The 27,991-nt window shown below is 42.2% G+C and overlaps 1 protein-coding gene across 1 annotated transcript in view; it reads right to left on the bottom strand.

Annotated features, from left to right (window-relative positions):
• The window catches only part of AOX1 (aldehyde oxidase 1), an 81,434-nt gene that overhangs the window by 53,116 nt on the left and 327 nt on the right, over positions 1-27,991 (bottom strand). Inside the window, exons 2-15 of the mRNA XM_065413109.1 lie at positions 26,035-26,088; positions 22,116-22,212; positions 20,583-20,691; positions 17,471-17,597; positions 15,678-15,739; positions 14,775-14,849; positions 13,604-13,684; positions 12,199-12,343; positions 11,926-12,018; positions 10,297-10,448; positions 9,983-10,076; positions 5,873-5,982; positions 4,825-5,009; positions 63-225 (exon numbers count right to left, since the gene is read on the bottom strand). Coding sequence (XP_065269181.1) covers positions 63-225; positions 4,825-5,009; positions 5,873-5,982; positions 9,983-10,076; positions 10,297-10,448; positions 11,926-12,018; positions 12,199-12,343; positions 13,604-13,684; positions 14,775-14,849; positions 15,678-15,739; positions 17,471-17,597; positions 20,583-20,691; positions 22,116-22,212; positions 26,035-26,062 — 1,521 coding nt within the window. The 5' untranslated portion in view covers positions 26,063-26,088. The remainder of the gene's footprint in view (positions 1-62; positions 226-4,824; positions 5,010-5,872; positions 5,983-9,982; positions 10,077-10,296; positions 10,449-11,925; positions 12,019-12,198; positions 12,344-13,603; positions 13,685-14,774; positions 14,850-15,677; positions 15,740-17,470; positions 17,598-20,582; positions 20,692-22,115; positions 22,213-26,034; positions 26,089-27,991) is intronic.

The raw sequence follows: 27,991 nt of genomic DNA, 5'->3' as shown, positions 1-27,991 counted from the left end.
AAATACAGAGTACAAGACCTTTCACTAGACTTCATGAAAATAAACCCAGGACATGAATTTACCATCCTGTTCAATGACTGAAGCACTTCCAGGTAGAATTTGAAGAGGAAACTGACAATCAAAGTCCTTCTATATTCCACCTTCCCACCTGGGGCTGAGCCCGGCAGAGAAACTTCTTTAAGAACCAGTCTGCAAGCTTCATCCAGCATCTGCTCATTCCAATGCCTGGCAGAAATAATAATAATACTGCAATCAGTATATTAGGCACAGCTGGACGAACTAAATGGTGACCAGACTAACTTGCTTGTATCACAGACATGGGCATGATCCTTCTCACAATGAAGTCAATTGTAGTTTGGATTTCAATGGGAGCAAGATTGGGACTTCGATCTGTAACACGGTGTGGTTCACATCGAACAGCTGCTACTCACACGAATAGTCTCAATGAAGTCAACGTAATTGAGCCCTATATGCTAGTAAAATAAATCAGCTTTTTTTAAACTATGAAAACTGGTTTAATTTATAGCTGTCGATTAATCGCAGTTAACTCATGCGATTAACTCAAAAAAATTAATCACGAATAAAAAAATTAATCATGATTAATCGCACTGTTAAACAACAGAATACCAATTGAAATTTATTAAATATGTTTGGATTTTTTTCTACATTTGCAAATATATTGATTTTTATTACTACACAGAATACAAAGTGTACAGTGCTCACTTTATATTATTATTTTTATTACAAATATTTGCACTGTAAAAATGATAAACAAAAGAAACAGTATTTTTCAATTCATCTCAGACAAGTACTGTAGTGCAATCTCTTTTTTGTGAAAGTGTAACTTTCAAATGTAGATTTTTTTTTGTTACATAACTGCACTCAAAAACAAAACAATGTAAAACTTTAGAGCCTACAAGTCCACTCAGTCCTACTTCTTGTTCAGCCAATCGCTAAGACAAACATGTTTGTTTATATTTACGGGAGATACTGCTTCCTGCTTCTTATTTACAATGTCACCTGAAAGTGAGAACAGGCATTCGCATGGCACTTTTGTAGCCGGCATTGCAAGGTATTTACGTGCCAGATATGCTAAACATTCGTATGCCCCTTCATGCTTTAGCCACCATTCCAGAGGACATGCTTCCATGTTGATGATGCTCGTTAAAAAAATGTGTTAATTAAATTTGTGACTAAACTCCATGGGGGAGAATTTTATGTCTCCTGTTCTGTTTTACTCGCATTCTGCCATATATTTCATGTTATAGCAGTCTCAGATGATGACCCAGCACATGTTCATTTTAAGAACACTTTCACAGCAGATTTGACAAAAAGCAAAGAAGGTACCAATGTGAGATTTCTAAAAATAGCTACAGCACTCGACCCAAGATTTAAGAATCTGAAGTGCCTTCCAAAATCTGAGAGGGACGAGGTATGGAGCATGCTTTCAGAAGTCTTAAGAAACCAACACTCAGATGCAGAAACTACAGAATCCAAACCATCAAAAAAGAAAATCAACCTTCTGCTGGTGGCATCTGACTCAGATGATGAAAATGAACATGCGTCGGTCTGCTCTGCTTTGGATCATTATTGAGCAGAACCCGTCATCAGCATGGACGCATGTCCTCTGGAATTGTGGTTGAAGCATGAAGGGACATATGAATCTTTAGAGCATCTGAGATGTAAATATCTTGCGATGCCGGCTACAACAGTGCCATGCGAACGCCTGTTCTCACTTTCAGGTGACATTGTAAATAAGAAATGGGCAGCATTATCTCCTTCAAATTGTAACCAAACTTTTTTGTCTGAGTGATTGACTGAAGTAGGACTGAGTGGACTTGTAGGCTCTCAAGTTTTACATTGTTTTATTTTTGAATGCAGTTATTTTTTGTACATAATTCTACATTTGTAAGTTCAACTTTCATGATAAAGAGATTGCACTACAGTACTTGTATTAGGTGAATTGAAAAATACTATTGCTTTTGTTTTTTACTATGCAAATATTTGTAATAAAAAATAAATATAAAGCAAGCACTGTACATTTTGTATTCTGTGTTGTAAATTGAAATAAATATACTTGAAAATGTAGAAAACATTCAAAAATATTTAAATAAATGGTATTCTATTATTGTTTAACAGCGTGATTAATTGCACAATTAATTGTGATTAATTTTTTTAATTGCTTGACAGCCCCAGTTTAATTCTATTAAAAATTATCACTATACAATAGATAATGGCCTGAACTTTCAAAAGGGACTAGTGATTTTGGATGCCAACTTGAGACATTTTAAAGGGGTCAGATTTTCAGATGATGGATGCTCGGCATCTTCTGAAAATTCTGCTCTTTTGAAGTATGTCACACAGTTGATTCTATATGGATAAAAATCCCAAGCTGTAAGAATATAAATATATTAGCAGGGCTATACTACTGGCCTCAAAATCAAGAAATGGAAACGGAGTGCACAATGTTGAGAGAGATCAAAGGCATAGCAAAATCTAACAAAAAGATAATGGAGGGGAGGTGTTTCAGCTTATAAACTGATCAAATGGCACAATAGGACAGAGTTTAGAGAAACGATTTATCAGCATTTTCAATTATTGACAGGGGGCACTCCATCACAAAAAGGATATTGCAAGAATTACAGAGGGTTCAGAGAAGAGCAACAGAATAATCAAGGGCCTGGAAAAACTCTCAGTTAAAGAGAGGTTGAAAAGATCATGACTTGACTTGTGGTCCTAACTGCTTTAGGCACTTTTGAAAATCCTAGTCACTGTATCTATTAGAGCAAATCTTGACACTCAAGAACAATAATACCAACTGTCAGTGCCTAAACCAGAAAAACAGAACACTGTCTGAATACACAGAAGGCCAGTTAAATATAATGGGTTGATCCAAGAGCTCAGACATCTCTCTCTCGTACAAACATCTTTGAGGGCAACAGTAGATTTTTTGTCATTTATTTTTTATTAGTTTTTGATGAACTGGCTATAAACATTAAGGATATAAACAAAAATTCAGAAGGTCTGATTTTATTTGTTTACATATTTTTATAAGACAGCCATTGCTGTGGCATCTGGGTGTCGTTACAATTAAAAGGAGTGTAACATAGTGTTACATCAATTTAAGGCCCCGATTCAGCAAGCACGTGCCTTTGCACTTTGTTGAATACGGACAGACTTAGGTACGTGCTTACGTGCTTTGCTGAATGGGTATCTATGTGAATAAACTGTAGGTCTGCCATGATGTTCAATGAAAAGCTTGCAACAGGAAAAGGGTTGTCAGGAACTCACACTACATAAGCTGCACAGAAAGCATGCAATTCTTATTTAACATTTTAAATTGGGTGCTCAAAGGGAAAGGATTATTTATTTAGACATAACAAGTGCCCACAATTCAGGGAATATTAGGGATTGTTTAGGAACAATTAACTCTGTCCTGTCACTATATAGAAGGAATAGAAAACATATAAAGCACCCTTCTGATCCAAAGGACTCTTTGTAGACCAATGTCCACTATGTACCACAACAGATAAGCATACTTATGGCCTGATCTAAAGCCCATTTAACTCAGTGGAAAGCCTCCCATTGACTTTAAAGAGCATTACATCAGGGCCTTATTTTCACTTGTGATTAGCACAAGAATTTGAACCCAGGTCTAATGAGTGAGTAAGATAATACCCTATTCCAAAGTGCTACCTAGTTCCCAGATTAATAATAAAAGAATCAATGCTTTAAATTACAATACTCAAATATCCTGTAAGCCCTCGTTACGTAAATGGTAACCTGACTATTTAACCACACCAAGTAGTTATTCAGCAAGAATATGTTATGTTAGCACAGGAGAAATACTAAAAGCGACGTGAAAGCCTTCCAAATCCAATTCAAAATTGGGTCATAAGTTGCATGAGAGAAACAGTTCCCAAGGGTTTGTTCACGGGCCCTGAAATTTGAGGAGGTTCAGGTTAGCACAAGCCCAGTTTTTTGGTGGTTAAATCATATTCTCATTTTCTCCCATGCTGCTCCTTACATGTGAGAAAAACTCCCAGTCACAACCTGCACAATCAATGGCATTTCCTCCTTCAGGTCCCTCCTTATAATGCACCTCGGCCAGGAGCATAGATAGAGAAAGCTGCACCTGACATCTGCTAGCTAGGTGGTGAGTTCTGATTACTGCTATTGATTGGCTAAGACCAGTGCAGAGAGCTAGTCTATGCTAAAATACCATATCCCTGCCTTCCCCAGCCTCAATGGGGGAGGCAAGTTAAAGCAGCCCCTAGGCATGCCCTAGTCTGTTTTTGGGGCCACACCCAACCCTGGCTGCCATCGAACCGAGGAGGCATAAGTCCCCTCAGGCCCTTTGCTGCTGGTACTGCTAGTGCAGGGATGAGTCCCTCTTCAGTGCCCACTTTAGAACCCCACTCCCTCATACTAATGAATTAGCAGCCAAGTTTCAGCACAGCTGTTAGAGACGGAATGGATGAAGAACTGGTAGAGGTCCCTCGAGGTCAGGTTGGGGCACAACAGCAAAGTGATGTAGTGACACTAATAAAGCAACTGTACTCGCCCTCTGGAGAGACCTTTCAATGAGCACAACATTCATACACAGGCTTTAAAACATTTAGAATAGAAAAGTGTAAATATTCCATTCTGGGGTGGGGAGATGACTTATCACTTGGGCTGATCTGTGTTCATTTGGTGGGTTATAAATGGCATCAACCATTCTGTAAATAAAGGATCTCTGTATTTATGCCCTGAAACACTAAAAAAAACTAACAATATTCCAATTTGAAAGCTATATTAAGTCTCTAGGAATTCATACGGTACCTCCCTATGAGTGCCTGACAGGTGTGTTTTGCACAGACGGTGGTAGAGCCAATGCCGCCATAGAAAATGCCAAAGTCCATAATTATGTCTGTGCCTTCCGCAAAAAGTACCCTCATCCCAGCATTAGCAATTGGTAGAGCGTTTTCCCGGCGCTGGGCCTGTCGGAATGCCGATACAAACTCCCCCTAAGAAAAATCAAACAGAGGCTAGGAAGTATGCACAGAAATGTAATATGTTCCAATAGAGACCTATATGAACTAAGGTAACAAATACCATAGAGCATGGATTCTACTTCCAAAACATTTAGGACCATTCATTCCCTTCCCTTAACCATCCAATAGTTCCCTCTTCACTGTCGTCTTGCAAGCAAACCCGCGTCCCTCTCCATCTCCTGCAGAGCGCAGCTGGTCTGACCCCCCTCTCACAAATGGTTACTGAGAGGTAAGGGGGAATGGGAGTGGGCTGCATTTAGAATGGGAGACAAAACTGAAGAGGCTCAACCTCTGCCTAAACCTCTGGACTCAAGCACAAATCAAGCCAGTATTTCAACTCTATCTTCTGCTTTTACAGATCTTTTCCTTTAGTCATCTAAATTCAATTAAGTCACATTTTTATTCAAGACCAGAGATGTGCGACTGCCTGCGGGTATCTCCCAAACAGTCTGCTTACCAATTCCCAGAGATATTGCCCTTACACAATGTTACTGGTGACACAGCACCAAGCAAACAACATTGTCTGGTGCAGCAATTATGCATGGAAGCATGGACCATGTATCAATCCTGTAGTCCCTATGTAGGCAAAACCCTCAGGAGATAACGGGAGCTTCATCTGCATAATGACTGGAGGTCTAGCCAGGCTGAAAATGGGCAGCGTTCTGGGATAGAGAATATATCAATGCCCTCCAAAACATTTCACTAGTTGGGTGGTTTTTGTTTTTTTTTAAACTACAGATGGTATTTCTTCCTCCTGTTCTTTCTTTAATTCCATATAAACACTGGTTAAACCATCCTTATCACAAAACAAATCCAAACATCACAGCAACATTTACCTTCCTGGAATGAGGGATGTGAACAGAGACTAAGACTTCTTCTGGCATAAGGGTATTGTTACCAACTCCATTGGCAAAAATGTCACTCAAAGAAATCCACCGTGTTCCTTCTATTAGAGAAAAAAGAAACGGCAATCTCTGTACAATGAGAAGTGAACTCTTGGCAGTTTAAATATGTAAATTCAATTTAATTGTCAAGGAAGAATATGGAATACTTCTGGGAAAAGAATTACTTAAAGTTCATATAAAATCCCATCAATAGCATGCACCTTAAATGTAAGTGGTCTCTCTATTTTCAATAGTTACTAGAGGAAGAATTTGTATTGTCTTTTCCTTTCTCTTTTTGATCAACTGTTTTGAAAGTTTAAAAGGTCACAATTTTATGAGATTAACTCTGAAACCTATGATTAAAGCTGGGATTCTGAAAGGGACCTAAGGGAGGGAGGTAGATTTCCAAAGAGAGTTGGGCACCTAACTCCACTAGGCCCTTTGAAATTCCCAGTCCAAAAACCATGTGACTACTTAGGCCTTGTCTACACTACAGAGGGTTTGCTGGTATAGCTATATCAGTCTAACTACCCCGGCAAACCTTCCTAATGGAGGTGCAGCTTGTACCATCAAAAGAGTGATTTGCTCAAATAGCTTAGGCTACTTCCTTGAGTGAAATAAGTTATACCAGCAAAAGGCCATTGTTCTAAAGCAACATAACATATAGGGCCCAGTTTCTATGGCTATGTCTACATTAGGAAAGCTTTACCAGATTTAATAGCAAAACCCTCCTAGTGCGGACACAGCTATTCTGGCAAAGCTGTGCCAGTATAACATTACAGTGAAAGCACAGTTTTGGCAGTATAACTGCATCTACATAACAGACGTCTGCCAGCATAGCTTCATTAGTCAGGGATCACAACTCTTCATGCCAGCAGGTTCAGGGGTACATCTATCCTGGCAGACATCTGTAGTGTAGACAGGGGCTGTAGGTGAGAGTCTTAGTAGGACATCCAAATCTCAAGGAACTTCTCTGACCATCATCACTGTAGTATCTGAGTAAGTAATGAACAATAAACAAGGAAATACAGTCCCACAGTTTGACATTCAGAAGACTTAATGTACCTAAATGCCAATCTGAACATCTAAAAGCAGGATTAGGACAGCTGGTGAGTGTCCTTATATTTGCAAATTACACACTGTTCTGAAATATCCACCTAATTTAACAATACACATGACCATCTAACGGATCAGAAAAGAGCAACAGCCAGCACACTTTCTCCTAAAGCATTCCTATTTTATATGTATGTAATTCACCAGTGTGCTTTTCCCCCATCATAAAATGTTTACATGGGAACACTAGGAAATTAAAGTTAATATAATATCTTAGTCAACACTGTGTAAATTGATACAGCTTGTTGAAACAGTGTTGAAGTGTTAGGACATTCTAAATATAGCATTATGCTTACAGGAAATAGTGCTCCGATCATCAATAAAACCTACTGCTTATTTATATACCTAAACTGTTAATTATATATGTGGATAGCCCAGGTGTTGCTATCATGTTATCCTCATCCTCTCTCCCGAACTCACTCCATTTGTTTATTGTATCCACTTGTTTTGTTTCAAGTTGTGCCCTAATCCGGCAAAAAAACTTTTGCATGTGCTTAACTTTATGCAGATGAGTAACTCCACTGAACTCAATGGGACAGCTCACCTGTGTAAAGTTTAAGCACGTGCAAGTGCTGGCAGGACTGGGGCCTCAGATTGTATATTCTTTGGGGCAGGATCTGTCTAATATGGCACCCAGAACAATGGAGCCCTGATCAGATTGGGACTGAAGGGGCTACCATAATACAAATAATAAATATGATTAATAAGTGTACATTTTCTAAACACTGGTGTCCTTTATGCTTTGCATATGCTGCATAAAGTACACAATGTGTTAGCAACAAAGGAACTGTTTATTAAATTTTAATAATAATTAATAATTAACCATATTTAATATTTACATTGGTTAGCTTCCACAGTCCTCATCCAGGTCTCAGGCTTCCTATAACCAAAGGATCTTTGGTCCACAAGGTGAAACACCCTCTCCCAATCCAAGGGGAGTGAAATTTATAAAATGGCTGCCATATTATGGGGATTATTCTTACAAATGCCACATGCAATAATGTGATTGCGATCTATCCATCCAATAGTATAAGGAGAGATCCCTATTTTGAAAATCCAGGAAAGGTGAACTGCCAAGCTTTGACAGAGAAAAATAATGAAAGTCCAATACACAAAACAAATGGCTTCTGGAGGTCCCTGGTAGATTATCCCGCGAGTCCACACTGAACATGCTATATTTACAGGTAAAATGATTATTTGTCTATCTGCCAGCTGCAAATTAACACTAGGACCTGGGAGTCTAACTGGGACCTGTTCCTTCGTGTACATCATCACCTGTAAGAAGAGTCCTGTGGCCAATTAATGTCTGTGCAGCCCTTCTCTTCAGAGGGTCTGCCAGGAGTCAATTCTTGGCCCTTGGTGAACAATTCTGTTAAGCAGACTCAAGGACTAGACTCCTCTCTTAGCTGCATTGTCTCTGCAGGGTTGATGGGAATGAAAATCTATAAAAACTCTTGTTTGTCACTCAGGTAAGCAGGCTTGTCTCTCAACACAGGCACAGGGTGGCTCTGTTGAGTGAGACAGTGCTTTTTTTTTTTTATAAAGTCATTTTGCGGAGTGGAACTGTATTTTGACAGAAATTCTGGCTCTCATGCCCACCCCTGTGTATTCACGAAAAATGGCAAAAGAAGTAGTGCACAAATCCTGACCAGGAAACAACTATGTGGTGAATGTGTTCTACAGGGTGATGAGTGATGTGTAATGAGGTCACAAACAAAGGAGGAATGGTCCATCACAGAATGAAAGGATGCATTTCCATCCTGCCAGCCTATGCATATGTCTATGCATACAGCACCTGCTTACTTTATTCCCCCTTAGGTCAGAATTAAAATAAGCAAGGGGCCACGTGCACAGCAACCTGAATCATTCTGTTCCTTTGATGTTTTTACTGATTTCCTGGCTATAGAGGTACACTTGACTAGGCCTGTGGAAATCCTATGTCCCTCATGTGTTGCCAGTTTCCACAGTCTCCCCACAGACATGGCTTTGTGCGTGGCAGGATGTGGATTTCTTGAACAACATTAATTGGTTGTAATTTTGTTCCTTATCACACTTCCAACATCTTCAGTACAAATACACAGAGCGGCACTGTCAGAGGGGGGCTGTCCCTTGTAAAACGAAGCAGTTCCAGCTCCCCTGTGCCAGGACAAATGCTCCCATTTGGCCAATTAAGAGGGTGGTACAGCACCTGGGGGGCTATAAAGGATCATGGAGAGATTCAGTGAGAGGGAGACCCAGTGAGTCCTGCTAGAGACCGGGGGACTCGAGGAGGTCCTGGAAGGAAGAAAAAGGTGCTTCCTGGGGGAAGGCTGAAGGCAAAGAGAGCAACAAGAGGGGTTTGCTGGCTGGCGTCCCCAAGCCAGAAAACCAGGGTTGGAGACAGGAGGAGCAGCAGAGGCAATTGCCTGCTGGCTCTAAGCTAGAGAGGCAGAGACAAAGGCTGGAGAGGGCGGAAGGCAGGCGAGCAGTGGAGGAGCTTTCCTGCTGACATCTCCAAGACTAGAGAGCTGGACCTAGAGGAACCATGAGAGGGCCAGTGGAAGTGAGGGATGGTCCCCTGGCAAGGATGCTCTCAGCAGAGAGGCTGTGTGTGGGGGGGGATATTCCCTGCGCTACAGTTGGAAGGGCTGGGATGTCCTACTACAAGTTCAGGGAGAGGACTACACTGGAGAGCCAGCGTGTGATGAGAGACACCAGGGCTGTATGTTGCATGTACTGTAAGGACTATGCTGGGGAAATTCTGGACTATGTTTTATTATTTATGTTGCATAGGGCTTTTGTAATAAATGAACCCCCCAAGGGCTTTGCTTTTACTTGGGAAGTTGCTTTGGACTATTTCTGAGGAATAAGAAGAAGGGAAACTGAGGCATGCCTGCCTGTTATGCCATGGCCTGCCATTGCAGGGCACTGCAGGCAGGGCCACCTTCTTACAGGTACCCTGCCTCTTACCTCTTGATGCCAGGTTGAGGGTACAGTTGCCAACTGCTAGAATGGGATTCAAGTCAGATGTTGACTTTCTACTCACAATGTTTCCACCTAAAGACTAAAAAAGGACATTATGTCATTAAGTCATCACCTTTATGTAAGTGTCAGTACAGTGTGAGGATTTACACTGATCAAAGGTCATAAGACTGACAGTGACATAAAATTAATTTTAAAGTCTATTATTTCAACTGTGAATACAAATATTATGCACAGACAGAAGCAATTCCATGCAGTTTTGCTAACCCATCCACTTGTTACTGCAATAATAGACAACATACGGAAATGTTTCTGATCTGCTGTCCTCCCAGAGTTTTTAACTGATGCAAGAGAGCACGGAAAAGCTTTGTCTTCTCCCCTGGAAGTTCTGAGACTGTGTTTGCCAGGGCATCTTTCACTGCAGCCAGACTGCAGGCAGCTCCAAGGGTTAGTCCTGAAACCAAGTTATTGTAAGTAGTAAACGTGAGCGTTGCTCCAGACTGTACTTTTGTAATTATGCAGTGCCTTTTTCTCACAGTCAGCTCTCATTAAAATGTGGATAGGAATAAGGCAACATCTTAAAAGTTTTCTGTTACACTTTAATTTAGGAAACAAAACAAATACTGCATCAATTTCAAAATCTGCATGTGCAAACTGGAGTTAAACTAGGACAGGTTAAAAGTCTTTAACAGTCATGGTACAGAGTCCTTCTTTGTCAAGGGTAGCAGCTAAGCACATCTGGAAATGGGGAGAGAGATGTGGTCTAATGCTCTGAGCCATGAACTCCCAAATTGTAATCCCAGCTCTGACAGATTCTCTCTTTGGCCTTGGGCAAGTTGGTTAAATTTTCTGCCTCGGTTTGCTCATCTCTGTCTCACTTACAATGGGGATAGTAATATATACCATCTATCTCCTAGGGCATTTGTGAGGCATAATTAATGTTATAAAGTGCTGTGAGATCCATGCATGGATTCTCCACAGAGTGTTGGGGGGCGACAACGGGTGTCACCCCAGTCTGCCCACTCCTCCCCCTGGCCCACCCAGTCTCCTATCTCTCCCCCAGAATGAACACTGGATCTACAGAGAAGCCTCTGTGGGTTACAGAGGAGGAGAGGGAGACATGCTGCAGAGTTGGCTGACTCTCCCACCCCTTCCATGTAGTAGGGAGGATATCTGAATGTTGAGGGTCCTCTCCATAAGCAGACATTGGAGGACAAATAGCCAATAACTTTGATTCTACACTCCCCCTAGGGCTGACCTCAGACAGCTAAACTGAGGTAAAAGGTGTTAATCCACATCTACACTAGGGATTGGGTCATGATTAGGATTAGATAACACATACTAGCTATCCCAATTTAACCTCAACTTCTTTTCCTAATCTAGACAAACCCATGCTGTTGCTAATGTATCATGCATTGGGGCAGGGATCATCAGGGACGGCTCTATGTATTTTGCCGCCCCAAGCACGGCAGTCAGGCGGCTTTCGGCGGCACGCACCTGCGGGAGGTCTGCTGGTAACGTGGATTCGGCGGCATGCCTGCGGGAGGTCTGCCGGTCCTGCGGCTTTGGCGTACCCGCTGCCGAATTGCCGCCAAAGCCATGGGACTGGCGGACCTCCCGCAGGCATGCTGCCGAAGGCTCCCTGACTGCCGCCCCCACAGTGACCGGCAGGCCGCCCCCCGCGGCTTGCCGCCCCGGGCACGCACTTGGTGCGCTGGTGCCTGGAGCCACCCCTGGGGATCATAGCTATCCTGATCCATGGATGTCTCAGGAATTATTTGCAGAAACAATCACAAGCATCTCTAGAAATTCTTGGAGATCCAGGATGTCTGTAGAGCAGTTCACATCTTCCCCACTAGGGAAGGGATCAGTATTATCTTATGCAGAGATATCTCCATGTGTTTCAAAGGGCAAAAGTAGGGTTTACTTACCATTGTCTGTGTACCTCACCACATTCAGATCTAGGATCCTTGCAGGAGAGATGATAACTGGATGATGCACTCCTTTAAATTTCATTTCAGGCCCTATAGAGTAGAATGAGATTTAGAGAAAAGGAAGATCGCTGCATTTCCAGAATTGTGACTATGTCATTGTTGAGCCACATATTAAGGACAAAGAACACACAAGCAATTCTAAATGCTGCCCACGACTGTTCATACATACACTGGCACAAGCATAACAGGATGTGCTCTGAATCTACATACCCACACTGGTGTTCCCCACCACGAGAGGTGCTTTGGGGTACTTAGCCTTCAGCTCCAGAAGCTCCTTTAGGCTAGCAGGTGAAATCCATGTGGTTCTTTCCCCTTGGAAAACAAGAGTTCTTTTTGGCTGATTTTCAGCCATTGTCTATAGGGGAAACAATGTAGATTTAATATTTAAAGCTCCAGAGAGGCAGCGGTTAACTAGTGAATAGGGCACTGGACTAGGAGCCAAAATAATTCCTTAACCACGGAAGTCATACTTAAAACCTCAAAACCGGGTTTAAGTGGGACTTAAATAGTGCATCAGCCTTGTGCTGGCCCTTTGCACGGGGAGGAAATTAATGCTTCATGAATAAAATGCCTAAAACTGACTCAGATGTGTCAGCAAACAGGATTTATACTGAATATCCTGCAAACCACACACTTAGGGCTGGATCCCATACCCTTGGAAATCAATAGAAAATTAATTTCTAAAAAATCCAGGGCTAGGCAGGCAGAGGCGTGGCCAGGCAGCTCTGAATGCTGCCTCTACCTGCAGGCACCCCCCCCCCCCCCCCGCAGCTCCCATTGGCTGAGGTTCCCGGCCAATGGGAGCTGCGAACCTAGTGCTCTGGGCAGAGGCTCAGGTTGGCCATGCCTTCGCCTAGCAGCTGAGTGAGGGAGATGTTGCTGCTTCTGGGAAGCCCCCCAGGTAAGCGTTGCCCAGAGCCCACTTCACCCCATCCTGTGCCGCACCCTCTGCCCCCTCCCACACCCAAACTCTGCTGCTGCGGGGTGGGGGGGACACCGCAGGGGCCCGAGACTGCCCCAGCAGCAACCAGTGCACCTGGTGCAGGGGCTGCCTGAGCTGCCCCTGAGCCAGGCACACCAGCCGCTGCAGAAGTCATCGAGGTCATGGAAAGTCATGGAATCTGTGACCTCCGTGACAAACTCGCAGCCTGACTTATAACTTTGTCAAACTTTAACTGTTTAAGCTGAAATTTTCCATGTGCGGTGTCTGCCACAGACTGATTATTTTTGGAAAATTTCAGCAAAACCAGTTCAGCTTTTTCTCAGAACAAGATGACGAAAATGTGTTGTTTTGGCCAGATTAAAAAATTCATACAACTATTTTGTTGAGAATCTCCAGCAGCTCTTTGCTTTGCACAGGCAACCGTAATTCCCTACATTTTGAGTCCTTGACTTTGCATCTTTAATGTTCTTTTAATGTAGTTCTTGTATGTAAATATAAAAACTGAATTTAAAAAACATCTGAGATCTTTGCAGATCTATCGGAAAATAAGTGATATTTCTCCCGATGGAACCACTCCACTACTAGACAGCATATTAAGATGAGTACTGAACTACATGTAAACGTTACAAATGTTACAGCATATATCTACAGACCAAGAGCAATTCTACCTACCATTAATTCTGGTGGAAATATAAACTCCTGGGTGGGGTCCAAGGGCTGAAATTCATCTGCTGAAAACAGCTTGGTGGAAAACTTATACAAACAAACAAACAAACAATTTTTTACTTAATTCATTCTTTATAAAAAAGAAAGAATCACAAGGACTGGATCTGAAGCTCACTGAAGTCACCAGGAGTCTTTCTAATTACTCTAATAGCCTTTGGGTGAGATGCTAAGTAAACTGCCATGTATTTAGTGGGGGCTGCTGCAGTGGAAGAAATGGAGAAAGGCAGCCTCTCACAGCTTAGTGACCTTCCCTGGCCCCTCTGGAGCTAGGAGTGTGGAACGATACAGACCTGAAATCCTAGCTGCACACTTCCCTCTATTCAACTATAGAGAGGTGAGATGGCGCCATATTTCCCCCAACTCCTCTTACACACACTCACAGGGCACAGATTTTTGAAAGGAAAGTTTACATAAAATAAACCATTCATATGGATGGGAATTTTCACATAAAATTAGTGTCATGATTCTGATTTAGTTTTTGAGGCAAACTTCAGTTCTGTGAACACAATCCTGCCATGAGCGCCATGTAGACAAACCCCTGAACCCACACAAAACCTCACTGACTTCATACGGCTTCACCTGGGCACAGGGATTGCTAATGCAGTAGTCACTGCAGAATCAGAGCCTAAGAATATTAATATTCCGGAACACAAAAGATTGTTTGAACATGCAGATCCAAACTCTCCTCTGCATTGTTACAAGAGACTCCAGTGGAAGAGGGTGAAGATTTCCCCTTTCACTCACCTACCTATGCCTTTGAAGACATATCTAAATCCCCCACCATTAACAGTGCATTCATTTCCTGTGAAAATGGAAAAACTTCCTGATCACCCAGGATGGTACATACATCATTAAGAGAAATTTCACAGAACAGCAGCAGCAATGGTTCTGTGGCCTGCAACATGCAGGAGGTCAGACTAGATGATCATGATGGTCCCTTCTGGCTTTAAAGTCAGAGCAATGCAATGGGACATAGTGGGCTGTAGTCAGCTGGCTAGAGGATGCTGCATGGCATAGCACTTTGCATGTACTGTAATTACAAGTAATAAGTAGTGCAATGCTCTTCACCTAGTGCAAATTTTACATTTAAACAGGAAGGAAAAACAATTAAACTCACCTTCTCTCCTTTGAGTTTATCTTCTTGATCCAAGCAACAGTTCCCATTTTCTTTACTTTGACAACAAAATGGTTCCTAAAATAGTAATATCCCATTAATACAATATAAGACTTCTGCTCATAATGAGCTTGATCCCAAGTCAATTGAAGTCAATGGGAGTCTCTCTTCTGACTTACAATGGGCTTTGGATGAGGCTCAATAAAATTGCAAATATTCATGTTTTAAGGCATTATCTTTTTCTTACCAAAACCTTTTAAAAAAAAGTTCTCCATGAAAAAAGGTTTTCGAGATTTCTCAGTGGAATTTACACAAAATGTTGGCAGACAGGGTGAACTTTATGTCATTAACACTCATTGATGTCACCACCTCTTTTAGTTCAAATCTTATTTCAACTTTATTTTATGCATGTAATGCCATGACTAGCAAAGACCAAAGTCTCCTTGCCTCAATCACACAAATATTCTCACTGACTGCAATGAAACTACTTTTGTGAGGAAGATTTGGGCCTCTTCTGAACAGTTAATATTTAGAACCAGATTTTTATAATACTCTTTGCCACTCTGCAATTTGTATGTCTGGGCTAAATATTACAGAACAACAGGTTTATGTGGCTAGTGGCCTGATCCAAAGCTCACTGGAGTTAACAGAAACACTTTCATTGACTTCAATGAGCTTTGGTTCAGGCGCTGAGAGATGGCTGATCTGCATTACTAGAATGGACAGCCAACAGCCCTTGACAGAAACAAGATTTGATGTGTATTTAAATTCACAATGGTCTCTGGTTGTTTAGATATTGTAATACACAGTAATACATGCCTCACTATCCCATAAAAATATTTTAGAACAAATATTCAAAGCAGTTGAATAGGAACACTCTTTTAACCCTCCATTCCCACTGCTTACCTTACAGAAGGTTTTACAGCCATCTAAGATTGGCCTATACCCAGTGCAGCGGCACAAGTTACCTGACACCAGAAAATAATAGGTGAACTATTAGTTCTATCTATGACATATGATTGAGGATTCAAGTCTTCATGCTAAGGTTTGTCTTTTTGAGATTTCAGGAGAAGGGGGATAGCTCTGAAATGCAGTATGGGCCAGATGTACAAAAGAGCTCAGCATCCACTAGCTCCTGAGAGAAGGAAACGCTTACAGCAGCTAAGAGGAAGCTGTAATTCTGCAAGAGCTGCATCAGATGGCAGCAGTGCGTGAGTTGACCCAGGGCCTTAACAACTTTGGCTTTGGCTTCACTGACACAAAGGTGGGTTTTTACAGAGAGATAACTAGCATGGGATAGTTCTCTCATTGTAAAAAATTAAGTGGAGACAAGGCACTTGCAGTGTTTACAATGAGGTAGCTAGGAAAAGTCAGCACTATACCTCCTGCCTGTGGTTGACCCTACCAAGTTTGCCTCATGGTAAAACTAAACTGGCCTTGTCTCCCCTCTGCTTTTACACTGGGATAGTGAACCTACATTAGTTATCCCTCTCTAAAAGCACATCTTTTTGCAGTGAAGACATAGCCAGTCTCTCTGTTATTTTATAGTTTTATTACTGTCACAAAAACTTTGGCACTGTTCTGAGGTTTATAATGTTCTGAACTCTGTATCTGATGAGATCTAAGGCCAAGATTTTCAAAAGTGGCTACTGATTATGGATGCCTCAATTTTTGAGTACCCAACTTGAGACATCTTAAAGGGGCCTGATTTTTAAAAAGTGCTTAGTGCCTACCCTCTTGTTGACGTCACCAGGCATCACCATCACCCTAGGTAACTCAGGAGGGTGGAAAATCACAAGTGTCAATGAAGCCTTCCTGCACTAGGCCTGAACCAAACTCCTTCCATGTTTAAACTCTAATCAACCTCAAAAGCCAGGTGCAAGTGGAATGTGTAAGCAACCTGCTATCAGTGGTAACCCCCCTTACCGGTAGCAAGCGGTAATAATGAGGCCTGCATGTTTCTGGCTGAAGGGAAAAAGGACAAGATAACGGTTTAAAGAAGTTACTAACGAGCTGAACTTATAGCTGCCAACATAATCTAACTGCTTAAATGTAATTGCTATTTGCTTAGTAATTGTTACCAGGGACGGGAGGGGTAGAGAGAGAGGAATGGGGGGGAGGAAGGGAGGGGTAGCGGGGGAAGGGGGGGATGAGGCTTGACTGCAAAAGGTATAAAGGAAGAAAGTTTTTTTTCTGTTAGTGTGCTGGATTTGAGACGTGCCTGTCTCCTAGCACCGCTTTGAGATCTCAAATAAACTTTGTTTGCTTCTCCACCTGGTGTGTTTATTGGCGCGAAGCACACCGGGCCACGAACCTTCGCTGTTGCTTTGCCTCGGGCATTCTGTGCCTGCAACACTCTGAAAATCAACTCCCTTAAAGGTGTGCCAAGTTGGGCACCCTAACTGAGACATCCCAAATCACTAGTCACTTCTGAAAATTTTGGCCCAAGATTTCACTCCGCTGGACGGTATGCTATTCAGCATGACATCACAGATGTGCTGTTTAGTATATAGGCACCTCACAGATTTCAGGCAGTAAAGAATTCATTGTTGATTTCTTCCCTCCCCCGCTTTTCTGAAAGGAAACCGTCAATAAAAATCTTATGTACTAAGAGATTATTTATCTTGTTTGTTCATATATTAAAAATGGCATTTTGATGGGGGGTTGGAGGGGGGGAGGACAAACAAACAAAAACTAACCAGCCAGAGCTGCAGCTATCTGCTCCATGGAGGGGTCAGGGTGGTTTCTCAGCAAAGCATACATGGACATCACCATTCCAGGGGTGCAAAAGCCACACTGAGAGCCATGGCACTTGGCCAGCCTTTCCTGGAACAGAACAGAACAACAGCCCCTGTTTCAAAATGCAAAATCAACAAATTTCCTTTTTCAATCACTTAAAAAAGCTGTTGATTTCAAAAATTACAAACATGATTTAAAGGGTTACAAGATCTGACCTAATTAACATAATATAAAATGTGACAAATGTTACAAACTTAAATGCCTTCCTCTTAGAAATGTGAGATATTTCGAGAAGAAACTTAATCTAATGTGAAATCTGAACCAAGAATAGTTATTTCAGATGTGTGGGTCCAAGCATACCTGACTGGTGGACGAAGGGAGCAGATTATCCCACAACTGCCTACTTCGGGGTTCTTACACCTTCCTTTGTGGAATCTGGTGCTGACCACTACTGGAGATGGAGCACCGGCCTAGACAGACCATGGGTCTGATCCAGACTGGCAGTTCCTGAGTTCTTTTGTCTTTACCTCAGTCTCTTAATATTATATGCAGTGTTGTAGCTGGATATGAGAGAGACAAGGTGGGTGAAGTAATATCTTTTATTGGACCAACTTCTACTGGTGAGAGAGAAAAGCTTTCGAGCTACACTGTCTCTCTCTCTCACCCACAGACAGGACCGGCTCTAGGCACCAGCAAAACAAGCACCTCCTTGGGGCTGCACATTCCCAGGGGTGGCACAGCAGCTGGTAGCAGTTGTGGAGGCGCAGCTGGGCCCGCATGGCCTCAGCCGCGCAGTGCAGGGCGCAGGGCATCTGTAGCACGTGGGCGCCGCTCACCACCTCAGCCTGGTTGTTGTGGCGCACCTCGCACATGCCCGCCGTGTCGATGAGCAGGCGCAGCGCCCTGTAGCTCACCCCCTTCACCCGCAGGATGTCCGGGGACTTGGCCGCCAGCACCGACTTGTGGGCTCGGATCCGCCGGCCGGACACTTCGATCACCAGGTCCGGCTCCTCCGAGACCAGCTGCTGCGGGCTCCAGGGCTGCGCTCCAGCCTGTGGACAGTAAGTGCCAGGCAGCGGACGGGCGATGTTGCCTCCTCCCGCCTCGGACGCGCATTGTTAATCTCCCACTGGCTCTTCACCACCCAGCTGCAGAAGGAGGCTGCTCCGGGATCCTGCTGCGGGGCTTTGTCCCCCGACCCGGGCGAACTGAAGCACAAGGAAGAGCTGAAACCGCAGGGAGCTTGCAAAGGAAGCGAGGCGCTTTCCCCATCCCCGCTCTCTTCCCCAGCTGATGCGCTCCCTTCCATGGAGCCGGGCTGCTGCTGGCTGCCCTTGCTTCTCTCCGCTTCCCCCAGAGCTTTCCCAGGTGGCCCTGCTGCTCTGCTTCTCCACAGAGCCTTTTTGGACAGGTCTTTGCCTCACTGATATTCCCATCACCCGGGAAAAGGACACAGGATAGGACTGGGCTCTCCATGGCTCTAGCAGAGGCTGGACCTGGCTAATGTCCCCCCCAAACACACACACTCCCAGCTCAGCACAGTCAGCCACCCCTTCGCCTTCCTCTTCTCCCCCCCCCTCCCTTTTTCCTTTTTTCCCTTTGCGGTTTAAGGCTAAACGTTACTGTGGGTTTTCCTTGCTCAACTCTCCTTCTTGGCACATGGTCAATCTCAGCCTTGTTTCCAAGCCTGGACTCCTCTCACGTGCTCACAGCAGAAAGAGGTGTGGCGGCAGCCGACCCTGCAGCCACTCACTGCTGAACTTTTCAACTTGACTAATTTCAACATTGTATAGATTTCTGTAACCATCATAGGTTTGCTGCAGCTTGATTGCTCAGACTTTCCGTGAGTGGCATTGACAGATCAATGTATAGTAATAAAGTATCTCACTTCCTGTTCCTCGGGGGAGTTTGATTTTTTTTCCTGGCGCAGTTTAATTTTCGATGAGCCTTTTTCCTATTTTTTTTCTTCAGAGTAAGCAACACATGTTCTTTAACAAGTGAAAGATCATTGAGTTTTAACAGTTTTGATTTACCTAGATGTTCCTATCAGCCTGCATGCATCTCCCAAGATCAGTTTGACTAATTGCACTGTTTTATTTCAGCTCAAAGAGGAGCTAAAGATTTTCCTTTGACTTCCTGCTCTGAAATTTGCAGCAACAGAGTCAACTAAACATGCTTGATGTGTGATTATATTCTGCGATTATTGCCCCAATATTCAAACATGTGTAAAAGCCAAAAAAAAAAAAAGGAGGGGGGGATTTGTTTTGCTTGGGGCGGCAAAAAACCTAGAGCCGGCCCTGCCCACAGAAGTTGGTCCAATAAAAGATATTACCTCACCCATCTTGTCTCTCTGTTAATATTAGGCAGTCTGGATGAAGGGGCATCTCTAATAAGTCTTAATCAACCACTTTATACTTGTATTATCAAGGTTTCCAGTAAAAGTTAGTCTGACCGTTAACAACGTCTAACAAATATCAGACTTTTGCTGGCCCACTAAGATGAGTCTCACTGTTTATGTATCTTCTTTGCTGTGCCTCCAACACACAGTATACGCACTGTTTAGCAAGCAGCAACATTGCACATTGCGCCTTTTACAATACTTCGTTTTTTAGCAGAGCTGGACAAATAATCCAAAATATTTTCTGTATAGACATGCTATAATTTTAAGGTTAATACCTTTGGCCATTTTTGCAGCCCGTGGGCATTTCCTTTCTGGATTCAAGGAGGTGCTGGCATTGGCAGGAGATCACATACCTCTTAGTTCATCATCTAGAACTGTTTTATTTTAGCAAATAGGTTGTTCCCATACTATGCTGGAGATTCCTGAAGTTTTTGCAGCATGTGTGACATTTACTAGCTAACTGTACATAAAGACTATATTTTCCTGTTTTTCTCCACACGTTTTGAATTACACTGCAGAATCAGTTTAAAAATCCAGAGTCTTCAGCTATCTTTTAGTAGTGGGAGCAATACCATATCTTTAAAAATCATAACAATGCCGTACCACCACTGCCAATTAATCCTAGGCACGTGAAGGAAGAAAGCAAAAATCCTTTTACAGCATACTCTCACCTGAACTGGATGTATCCGGGTTTTTGTGCATCCTACGCCTTCCACAGTGGTGACTGCAACACCATGCAACGAGCATATTGGTAATAGACAGGCATTGGCAGAATAATGTCTTTGGATTGTAAAGGAGAATCAAGGACATTAAATATAGCGTAATAGTATTCTGTGGTAAATTAAGAAAGTGCTTTTTACTGTATCTCTCTAGCTATAAGCACCCATCATCATCATCATCATCATCATATTGAGTGAAACTAGAATTATAAGCTTTAAAAACATAGGGATTATATAAACAGTAATTCTTGTGTACGTTGTAGGAGTCGCATGCCTGGTCATGCAACAGTTGGCAGTTAGGGGCCTGTGCATGCCCCTCAAGCCTAACATTCTACGGGCCAAGAGTATAAATATCCCACCCTTTCCGTCATTTAATCCTTATCTGCCATCAGAAGCCCTATTTGCAGGGCTCTGATGCAGAGGGCGGGAGGGAAGGTCAGAGTGTTTCTTTGCAAGCAACATAGTGAGAAAACAAGAGTTACTGTTGGTAACTAACCTCCCTTTTCTCCTTCATGACATTGCTTTCACAGAGCTCACTATAGAAGACTAGCTAGCACCTGTGCCCTGCTAGTTAAACAGTGACATAAGCACTGCTCTAAGTCAGTGGTTTTCAATCTGGGGTCCGCAGACTATGTCTAAGATTTCCAAAGAGGTCCATACCTCCACTTGAAATTTTTTAGGGGTCCACAAATGAAAAAAGGTTGAAAACCACTGCTCTAAATCAATATTTGCTCAATACAGAGTTGATGTAGCACTCAGAGAACAGCAGTGATGGCGGTGTGAGCTGAATTCCATCAAGGAGACCTAGAGGTTTGAGGTAACTACACGCTGTGGATACATGTCACTGAAGCAGCTATCCTCATCACTAAGCCAATGACATATTCAGGCATAGGTACGTTAGCCAGCTCCTAACAGGACTCAGTCAGGGCTGGCTCCAGCTTTTTTGCCGCCCCAAGCGGCAAAAAAAAAAAAAAAAAGGGGGGAGAAAAAAGAAAAACCCGATTGAGCTGCCGCCAAAGAGGACGAGAGGGAGTGAAGGACCCACCGCCGAATTGCCACCGAAGACTGAAGCGGAGTTGAGCTGCTGCCGAAGACTAAGTTGCTGAAGGACCCGCCGCCGAATTCCCGCCGCAGACCAGACGGGCCACCCCTTTCTATTGGCCGCCCCAGGCACCTGCTTCTTTTGCTGGTGCCTGGAGCCAGCCAGCCCTGGATTCAGTGCACAGTTTTTCCACTTAAATGGCCTTTGAACTAACAAGACCTAACCGCTAGGTTTTTCTGCAAATGATCAATCTAAATTGAATATTAAGTTAAAGTTTGACAAGCTTTTTTTAAAATACAGTATCACATATGAAAACCTTATCTACATTCTTGTTTTTTTAAAACAATACCGCCATATTTCCTTTAGTAAGCTGAAATCACATTTATTTTTAAAAGGTCATAAAAATGTTTTGTTGAGTATTCCAGATATTTTGTTAAGGATACTTTATGTTCTTGGAAGCTGGTTCATATGTGGAGATCATCACAGTGCAGGCTCCACAGCCACCTCCTCCACAGCCATACTTAGTTCCTGTGAGACGGAGTGAAAGAGCTGCCATTAAGGAAAAAAGCTTATGGGTATTTAATAATTCATTTTTTGCTTCTGCTCTGTTCCCAGTAGTTTCCCAGGTTGTATAAAGCTTGAGGACAATCTTCCTGAAGGCAACATATATAGAACCTGTAATTGGACAAGTGCAATGGCACATATATCAGAAGCTCATTTTTGCATTGCTTGAAATCTTCAATTTTAAGAACAAAACTACAAAATAAACTGACCAAGCTCCCACCAAGTTTATTGGAAGCTGTTGACTTCCTTTGGAAGCAAGAGCAGCCCACAATATGTAAATATCCCACTGGGACAGAAACAACAGTAGACATTCTGTATAGCTCACGTGTTCTGTTTCAAAGTGGCTGAACTGTATTTTTGGGTAAACTCAGTAACTTGCAGTGTAGCATGGGGGAAAGATTTAGGGCCCAATACTCGTGGGTGACATAAATTTAACTTAAATATGTAGTTAAGTGCTTTGCTGAATCGGGGCCTCAAAGTAAATTAGGAATCTAAATACCTTTGTGGATCTGGGCCTTAGTCCTTAGGGCCAAGATTTTCAAAATGGCTGCCACTGAAGTTAATGGGAGCTGCTAAGTGCTCAGAGCTTTTGAAAATCAGGGCACCAAAGACTAAAATGTCTAGATTCCCAGTAGGGTTAAAATGAAACCTTTAGGTTTATTTTGAGTCTGTTAATATCACAAACTAAACAATGGGAAGATAAATGTATTTTGCATGGAAACCATTGTTTATTGAAATCATCACTCTTGCAGGAAATCAGATGAACAAAATGGGAATCAAACTGCGACCTAGGCAAAGTGCAATTCATCAAATTCAAATAGCCAAAAATACTTTTTTCGGCGGTATAACAATAGAAAAACAGGAATTTATTTCAGAGTTGTGAAATACAGTATTACAATTCTCAGAATTAACTGTATAGTATTTGAATGTAATGGGTCTCAAACTGATTTTGAACATGTGGGCAAGTATTCCACTTCATATTTACAACCAGAGCAAACTCCAAAGGCAGAGATTAGTGAAAGGTATTTTTCCTCAAGCCTTGCTTTGGCCTCTGAGTCCTTTCACTGGCTCACATTTACATGCTGCATCAAATGTTAATTTCTTGTCCTTTTTGTCAAGGTTCTGCATTTCATCCCAGCCCACCTCTCAGATCTTGTGTTGTATCATCTGCCTCCTTGCTTTCCCAGTGATGCCATCCTCACTGTCCATTTCTACTCACATATTTGTGTCTTCTCCCACCTTGTCCACTATGCATGGATCAGCCTCCTAATCTCAGTGCCAGCTCCCACCCACTCAAATCCCATATTTCTCCACAATGCCACAGACACTAACCCATGTGACTCTGTTGTGTTCTTCATTCCAACATTGCAGAAAAAAAGAGTGATAAAAAATTCAAATCTGAATCAGCACCTCCTCTTGGTTTCCCAATAACTCTTCTCAGTGTCACCTGGAGTCTGATTTTTTAGAACTGTTAAGCACCCACCTTTTGAAGTCAGTGGGAGCTGCAGGGACTTAGCCACCTCTGGAAATAAGGTTCTTAGGCTATTTAATAACAGGGAGTATCTTTCTATTTGTCTTGTATAGCACCGAGCAAGTATTTTTGGTCCTGATTTTAGAAAAGAGTAGGGTAAAAATGTTGCCAATATGCCAACAATACAAGAAAATGTCTGACAGAGGTTCTCCACTTGGTGTATGGAGCATTTCCTGGTGGTCTGTGGAAGCCAGCTGGTCACATGGTGGTGGCTCTCTCCTTGTTTCCAGCTCATAAAGTTAATTAAAAGAAGCTAAAACTACACAGATACTTTCCCAATTTTACTCTTCCATGGAAGCAATTTCTTTATTTGCCACAGGGATGTTATGTGATCATGAATGAAACTTCGGAAGGGGAGCCACAGAATCACAACTGGGAGAGGAGATGGTTCACAAGTCACTCTCTCTACTGAGATGTGGTCCACGCTACTGACGTGCTTGAGGGCCCCTGGTTTAAGAATTTATGGAGTTGGGAGAAACATTCTCCCATGATTTATGGGGATTTATATCTTGGTTTGTAGAGTTCCTCCTACAAACCAAGACATTTATGCTTACATATAGCTTATCTAGATCCCTTTTGTCTGCTACACTTCCAACGTATCAGTAAAGAACTTCCGCCTTTGATGGAAGCTCATCATGAAAACAAGAACAATTAGGCGTCCGGTGGCACCTTAAAGACTAACAGATTTATTTGGGCATAAGCTTTCGTGGGTAAAAAAACCACTTCTTCAGATGCTTATGCCCAAATAAATCTGTTAGTCTTTAAGGTGCCACCGGACTCCTCGTTGTTTTTGTGGATACAGACTAACATGGCTACCCCCGATACATGAAAACAAGCAAAGCTAATCCATGATTAGCACAAAATATTAATGTGCTGTCATCTATTCTAAACAACTTCTGTTTTTAGATATAAGACTACTGAGGAACATGCATAGATTAATCTCAAGCAGCATGAAACTAAAGAGGTTTTGTCTGTGCTTAAAAATTAGGAGCTTACTAAGTAATGTTTACTCTCCAATTTAATGGCAAATGTAGATCATCATATTACTATATTTTATTAATCAACCTTCAACTGAAGGATTTCAAAGCACTTTTCAAGTTGTATATATAGGTCTTGTTCAGGCACTTCTACTGAACTTTTTGGGTTCAGTGATCAGCTGTCCTGCACTAGAAACACTATCCAGCACATTTTAGGACAAGAATTGAAAATTACCTTCTCCAGATGACGATATCAATTTTTAGATACAGTACAGTAGGCAGAATAATTAAACATTTTAAATTTAGCTGGGACACGGACACTAGCATCCCCACTCTTCCCAAAAGTGCCATTGGAGTTCTAATGACACAAGTGGTTAGGTCATCAGTTTTGCACATTATCTGAAAAACGGGACTTCCAGCAGCACAGTAGTCTCTTCCACCATTCTGAAGCATCAGCTCAGTTCAGAGAGTAAGTGACACTTACTAAATCCTGTATTCACACTTCACTAATACACACATAATCCACATACAAAGATACTGACTGCAATCTGGTTCTTAGTAAGGATTTAACAGCAGGTCTCAGATTACTAAAGATTCATTATTTTTAGAACTAGATTACCGAACATTATCACAGATTATCTGACAAGGGTAATTCAACTCCCCCCACTTACTTGCTAATTCACAGTGGATCTTCTATTAATTAATAGTCTAACGCACCATTTCCCACAGCTTCTAGCCTCCCTTCCAAGTACCCATGAGGCTTGGTTCATCTTATCTTATTTATTACAAAATCCCCGTGATTTGATAGAAGTGCTATAGAAGTGCACGGTATTATCAGAGGATGTCAAAGCACTTCACAACACTAATTAATCTCTGAGAGGCAGATAAGTATTAATATCTTCATTTTACAAATGGGAATAGATGAGCACAAAAAGGGTAAGCGACATTCCCAAGGTGTCACAGCAAGTCAGTGGCAGAACTTGGCATAGAACCCAGATTGCCTGATTTAGCAATGTGCTCTGACCAGTGAACTACAATCCCTTTGAGTTGGAGCTAACATTAAGCTAATTTTTACAGTTTAATGGAGTTCCTAACATTAAAATATAGTCAAGCACTGAAGAGTGTTTGGCTCTTAAAAAGATACATAACTTAATATAGTAATTGTATGCAGCTTCAGGGCCCAATCCTGTCATCCTTAATCAGGCAAAGCTCTAATTATCATCAGTGGGAGTTTTTCCTGAATACAGTCTGCAGGATAGTGCCCTAACTGCATCAACAAGGAAAGGATATGTCTCTTTCGGAGGTAAGACAACAGCATTTGTTCAGGATCAGCATTCTTCTCTACTATCTGCAGAAGGAAGGGAAACAAGCTGTTACAAAAATATTCAATGTTTATCCTTCAGGGCACAAACCAATAGTCTTCCTTCCCAGCCCCCACTTAACAAAACAGCACTTGCTAAGGGCCATAGGAGGGAATTTTTGCTTCTTTTGGAAGTTTTTTGTCTGACAGTCCTACTGCTAAAAATAAACTGTCAGGACAGCTTATCCTTAATAAAAACAACCCTGGTGATAGGAGGAATGCCACATCAAAGGAATCCATCCTGAGCCCTTCTAAAGGTAAAGGGTGCCAGGAATGGGACTCTATGTCAGCCTGTGCACATACGCTTCATACGTATAAAGACATACAAAACCACTCTGGAGAACTCTCAGAATTGTGAACAGTCTGATGGCCTGTTGGAAGTGAAGGGGAGCAGAGACTATTCCACAGTGCAGATGGACATGGAAGTATTACTGCAAGGTTACAGATACCAGTTATTAAAAATACAAACACAGGAAGAGTTTACTACACATCCCCAGATCAGAAATGAATAAGGAAATCAATATTCTTGACAGATTATAGAGCCTCGTTACTATTTAAACATAATATGATGAACACTGGAGGGCAGATTAGCCAGGCCAGTGCCAGGGATCCCCTTCCTCCTAGTTTTACCCACAGATCTATACTGTATCCAAATGCTTTACAAAATTATAATGCCCCACCATCCTCTCAAATGGGATGGCTGTAATGAATGCTATGACCATTAACAATATTTCTAGCTATCCATGCCAAGAAAACGTTACACAATGGTAATCAGATTTTATGCATCAGGGCATAAACTATGCAGGTCAGGAAGACTTCCCCCTCTTCATCCAGCACTGCATAAAACTGACTCAATACACTCTTCATTCTGTGATGGTCTCTGACAGAGGAAGAATACTAAGCTACATGGAGCAATAGCATCATCCAGAAACTCCTACATACCTATCTGATTAGAGGAATCTTTATCCCATTATCTTGAATCAGCTAAACCTTAAAGTAGTGTTTAATCAATAGCCAGTTTAAGTAATTATGTTCCCATTACATCAACGTTCTACTAGGCCAGTAGCTTCCATTTCATTCATCATATTTTGTTAGATTTTGGCATTTCCATTAGTGACATCTGCCTTCCTATCCTCTCCACATTGCACTGTGTGTCAAGAAAATGTATATTTCAAGCAAAACACATAATTTTCAGTAATTTTTTTTTTTGCACGCATGAAATTCTGAGGGAAATTTTCAAAGGATGAAAGGAGAGTTTGGCACCCAACTGCCATTGATGTTCCAGGAAGGGCTGCAGGCCTAACTCCCTTTTGTGATTTTGAAAATCTTCCCTCCTCTGGCATCACCATCCACAGGAATCTCGTGAGACACCAGGCAGCAGGAAGGAAAGTGCATGATCTGCAGGTCTGCTGTGGCCCCCCAAATTAACACACCATCACTTCAACACTGGTTGACAACAGCCCTAGAGAGGTTATGGGATGTTCGTTTGGGGATGAAATGTTATTGTTCTCCCACTGCTTTTTGAAAATCATTTGCGTGTCAAGGACATTCAAAAAGCTGGGTGAGGTAGAAAGCTCAATGACAACTACTCTCCTAAACTTCACAGCACTTAAGGTGTATGATGTTAGTAGGAGTGGAACACCCTTCAGCTCCATGGCACTCTAGATTTTATACAAAAGAAAAATAATTTACCTAGCACTGATATGCATAGAAAGTGCCATGACAAAAAATGTATGGGGAGAAAAAAATGCATCTTAGGGGGCAAAACTGCATAAAAGAAAGACACAAGGCAGAAGGCAGTTGTGTTAAATATTTAACTTCCTGATCCTGATATGAACCTGAAATTAACTCAAAACTTTCACTTTTAACTTGCCGTTCTCCTTACAT

Source organism: Emys orbicularis, chromosome 11 (assembly GCF_028017835.1).
Source record: "Emys orbicularis isolate rEmyOrb1 chromosome 11, rEmyOrb1.hap1, whole genome shotgun sequence".
Classification (NCBI taxonomy): domain Eukaryota; kingdom Metazoa; phylum Chordata; order Testudines; family Emydidae; genus Emys; species Emys orbicularis.
The sequence above is the reverse complement of the archived record's forward strand: the minus strand, read 5'-3'. Positions and strand labels throughout refer to the sequence as shown.